A 4930-nucleotide genomic window follows, 5' to 3' on the forward strand; every position below is an offset into this window, starting at 1 on the left:
CAAACTCAGCCATTGTTTGTTTGCATTGATGCTAGAAGTTAAACTGGATTAAATATTAGAAACCAAATGAAATCAAATTAATTAGGAAAAACTTTGGTCTCTTTTAAATTTGTTTTATGGCTCCTAGAAATAAAAACTTTTCTGATGCTCAGACTTGAGTTCCACCATGTTTTATTAACAGGTGATTTCACAACGACACGTTACTGCTCCCCCACTCCCACAGCAGCTCCCCCACTCCCACAGCAGCTCCCCCACTCCCACAGCAGCTCCCCCACTCCCACAGCAGCTCCCCCACTCCCACAGCAGCTCCCCCACAGTCCACATTTACAGCCTCTGACATCATGGAAGCATTCAGCCTCCAGTTCCCCCAGAGTTCCCAGTGTCTGAGTCGGGCTCATTCCAGTGAAACATAAGGATGGCGACATGGTTCTAGCCCAGTAGTCGTCATGGTAACCCTGCTCTGAGGTTTTTGGTAATGTTGCCATGGTGGCGCAGAGGTCACCTCCAGGACCCGGAGCAGAAATGTTCTGGAGAGCAGGACATCGTTCTTCCGGGTCATTTGGCGAAACTTTGCTTCCAGGCTCCACTGGTCCAACGCTCCCTCAGAACTCTGTCTAGAACAGAAAACCCGATCCACCATGGAACTGGGTCCAAACCCGAAGCTGGCGACCAGAGCAGCGGGAAACAAATTCAATCTAAAACTGGGAAAACTTCCTGCCAGAACCAGTTTCCTTTTATCAGTAAAATTCAAATCAAAACGTGAAACTTAAACGTTTTCAAATGTGCCGTCAGAATCAGTGCTGAACAGAAAGCAGCTAAAGTGCTGAAAAATGCATCCGATCCGTTTGGAGAGAATGAGCAGAAACTGCCGAAAAAAAAGCAAGGCTGGAGGTTCTGATCCCCAGTGCCCATTCACCCCGCCCACACAGAGGCTCCGCCTCCTTCGCAGTCGTACCTGAACAGATGAGGGATCAGCACTGAGGCGGTCCGTTCCAGCCTTTCACCCAAACGTTTAGGAGCATCAACAAGAATCCAGTGTGAAGACGAACAGCAGGACCGGCCAACGCCATCAGAACCTCTTCAAACCCAGACGCTCATCACCTCAGGTTCTGGTTCATCAGGGAGACCCGAGGAGATTTTGCTAAATGGATCCGTTTCTTCTTCTGAGGTTTCTGGTTCTGTTGGTGTTCTGCCACCAGATCCAGACTGAACTATTTCATCAGGTCTGAATGAATCTGAGCGTAGAACCGGTTCTCCGGTTCTCTTTGCAGGCTGGTTCTGAACAACAACCAGCCCTTTGCTGCAGGCTCAGCTTCAGATGGACCGGGTCAGTCAGGAACGGTGAGCAGAACACCAGAGAAGGTCCAGAGATGGTTCTGGCCTGACCCAATCAGCTTCCGGAGTGGATGGTTGCCATGGCGACCTGAGGGTGTGTGTGTGAATCATTATGACCGGTTGGAGACCGACCAGAGTGAGGAGGAGACGTCGTGTCAGAACCGTTTACAGGCAGAACTCCACATGTGATCAAACGCCAGCGGTTCTGGACATTTTAAAGCCCAAAAATTCAGAACCAGCAACTTTATGTCATAAAAGTCAGAGCGACGGTTCTGAAGACAAGCGACCCGTTCTGGCAGGGATTCGGACTAAATGGACCCGATCCAGAACCCTTTCGGATCTGGATCCATCAGAACCAAAGAAATAAAACATTCTGAACATTGTTCTGATTATCAGAGCTTCATCCATCCACCACGCTCTTCATCAGTAGCATGAACACGTACCGCCAAACGGCGCCCCCTGCTGATGCTCAGCGGAGGCTCCAGCAGAAAGGAAAAGTAAACATGATGGGAAACTCCGAGGTTCCCGTAGGAACGCCAGATTCCGCAGCAATCTTCCGTCTCTGGGTTTTTGGAAGTTTAAGGATCCTGGAGGCGACCGATGCGTTCTTCCTCGCCGAGCTCCCAGGAACGTCCCGACGGCGACGTGCCGCCCGCTCCAGTCCAGCTGATCGGTGATGACATCAAAAAGGAGGCGGAGTCTCCTCATCCCCTGTCCCTCCGCCGTCGACTCCCCGTGAGCCAATCAGAAGAGGGAGGATCATCTGAAACTCGCCTGGATAGACTGAGCAGAGGGAGCCCATTGGCTGCAGTCTGAGTCCGGTTTGAATCTTTGAACGTCCTTCAGTGATCGAGTCCAGAAAACAGAGAAAGAAAAGATCTGCAGGAGGAAACCACAAAAAACCGTTAAAGGCAGTTCAGTTCTGATACATTAAATACAATCAATTCATTTCCTTTTTCATTAAATAAGGCATAAATTTATTGATCATTGTGAGATTTAAAGCTGAAGATTCAGGTTTTATACTGTGAATCGAATATATCTGTTATATATCTGCTCAGGCTGTGATGTCAAAGGGAGAGCTGATGTGATTGGCTGCTTTTATACTCTGTATTTTGCTGGTGAAGATCCTCAGTCAATCAGGTCAGAGTAATTCCAAAAAAGTTACAATCAATCCTCTGGACTTTGTTTCCATGTCTGGAGACGTTTTTCTTCCATCCAGGAAGATTTTTAAATTCAAAATAGCAGAAATAGCGTTTAGTTCCAGGTTTTATCCAGCAGCCCAACAAAGCCTGGTTTGGGATTAGAAATCAAACTAAATGATTGAGTTGATCCTTTCCTGCTATCATTGCAACAGAGCACCTCCCCTATTCAGCCAGGCCAACAATTCCCTCTAACGACCCCCTTTCAGAGGCATAGACAGGTATGGGGCATTGCAGGCTAACAAAGAAGCTGAACGACCCCCATTCCAAAGGGGGGGACCTGTTCATCCGTTTCTATTTGCATGTTTTCTAAACTAAAACCAGGCTTTGTTGGGCTGCCGGAAAAAACCTGGAACTAAACGCTATTTCTGACATTTTGAATTGAAAAATCTTCCTGGATGGAAGAGAAACGTCTTCAAACTTGGAAACAAAGTCCAGAGAATTGATTTTAACTCTGTATTTTCCCACCGAACACGGATGTTTACCACAAAGTTTACCTGCCTTTGATCGCTTGACCATTAGGTCCCTGCTGCAAACCGTCTGTGGATATGGCAAGCACTTTAACATTTAATTAGGAAATGTAACTTTCTGGAATCCAGAAGGACAAAACTACAGTTAAAGATATTAGTTCAGCTCTGACTGGGGAAAGTTATGCTGCAGATATCTATAATGAATATCTGGTTTAGAGATTTTATATTTACATGGCTTGCCGTACTAATCTAGACAATCAAGTAGAGGCTAAATAGAATGTTCTAGAACTGACAGAGACTCCTGGACAGAACAGCCCAGAACTTATGGAGCAGATTTGGCCCCAAACATTGAAACCATTAAAACCATAATCGGCTACATTCAACTGGAACAAGGACAGAAGATTAGAGCTCAGCGTTCTCCTGATCTCCGCCGCCAAAGAACATCAACATCAGCTGGTTCCTGGCTGGACTGATGATCCATGCTGAGAAAAACATTTTGTGTTTTTTGCTAAACTAAGATTTTCTTTGACTATTGAAAAATAAATAGAAATGAAGGTTTGCTGATAACAGACTGCCAGGGACCAGTGCTTGCCAAATGTTCCCAGGTCTGCCCTGGATGTTTTATAACCGTCACGGTGGGAATACAGACGCCATCTTGGCTGGTTGGATGTATATTTTAAACAATTGACATGGAAGTCAATGTCCATCATGTTGTGGGGTTGTGCAGCCGGGTCCTACCCGCGGATGGACTCCTGCGCGGGCCAGCTCCAGTGCTACGTTTGGGACTCGACTCCCGGCTGGCTGCTGGGCTCCTTGGCCTCCTTCCCGTCCCGCAGCGGGGGGCTGATCTCCTCCTCTGGGTCGTAGTAATAAAACTTCCTCAGGTAGGCGATCAGAGGCCTGCAAGACAGAGCAGGAAGCAGAGGTTAATTCGCAGCCCAGATGGTGCTGGGAGTCAGCCAGCAGAAACTGAAGCTGCCTCGGCCACCGCAGCAACCTAAACGCTAAAGTTAACTATAACAGCTCATGTTTGGATCATTTCACTTCTGTCTCTGCTCTAATTCACTTCTCCCTGGAGTCCTTCAGCAGAATGGAGGTGCTAGGGGGCGGGGCTTGCAGCGGGTACGTACGTGGGCAGCGGCAGCTCCTGGATGTGGTCGATCCGGACCAGCTGTCTGATGCAGAAGCGACACAGATGCTGCAGAGACTTGACGCTGCTGAACCTGGAGACCGGGTACAGGAGCTGGACTGGAGTCGGAGGCAGACCTGAAACACAGACGAACAGTGATGGACCAGAACCTGGCAGGAAGCGGGAAGACGTGTCCTATGCTACCAGTCATCTCAATAACGTTTCTATGGTAACCGGGGGCCAAAACATGCAGTTCAGGACAGATCTTCTCTGACCGCTCGGTGCCGACACCCCGGCTCACCCCTCATTCAGCCACAGGTTGGAAATACCTGAGAAAAAAGCTCTGATTCTAGAGAAGCGTTAATCCAACCCATTTATGAACATCTCAGTCATCTGGATCCAAGAGAGAGAGAAACAGATCTCAAGGTTTTAAACGGGGATAAAAATTAGAAGTTCATGATCATCAGATAGCATTCAGCCACCAGATGGCGCCATGCGCCACCTTCCATGGAAAGGCTGTCATCTAAAAACAAAGTTGCCAATGAAACATGCGGCCCCTCATCAAACCTTGACCCATCTGGAATGCCAATCTGAAATGCCTCACTAGATGCTTCATGAAAAAACCTCACTAAAGGCCTTGTGAAATGCCTCATGAAATGCCTCATGAAATGCCTCATGAAATGCCTCACTAAAGGCCTCACTAAAGGCCTCATGAAATGCCTCACTAAAGGCATCACTAAAGGCCTCATGAAATGCCTCATGAAATGCCTCACTAAAGGCCTCACTAAAGGCCTCTC

General features: G+C 47.8%; 1 protein-coding gene across 2 annotated transcripts in view; it reads right to left on the bottom strand.

Moving 5' to 3' along the window:
• Nucleotides 1-282: 282 nt before the first annotated feature.
• LOC107097662 (suppressor of cytokine signaling 7-like) overlaps nucleotides 283-4930 on the bottom strand; it is a 19223-nt gene continuing 14575 nt past the window's right edge. For both annotated transcript variants that reach the window (XM_015394898.1, XM_015394896.1), the window contains 3 exons: nucleotides 4135-4270; nucleotides 3743-3904; nucleotides 283-2214 (listed from right to left, as the gene is read on the bottom strand). In XM_015394898.1, coding sequence (XP_015250384.1) covers nucleotides 3778-3904; nucleotides 4135-4270 — 263 coding nt within the window. In that variant the 3' untranslated portion in view covers nucleotides 283-2214; nucleotides 3743-3777. The remainder of the gene's footprint in view (nucleotides 2215-3742; nucleotides 3905-4134; nucleotides 4271-4930) is intronic.

This window comes from Cyprinodon variegatus, unplaced genomic scaffold (assembly GCF_000732505.1).
Source record: "Cyprinodon variegatus isolate N-32 unplaced genomic scaffold, C_variegatus-1.0 Scaffold713, whole genome shotgun sequence".
NCBI lineage: Eukaryota > Metazoa > Chordata > Actinopteri > Cyprinodontiformes > Cyprinodontidae > Cyprinodon > Cyprinodon variegatus.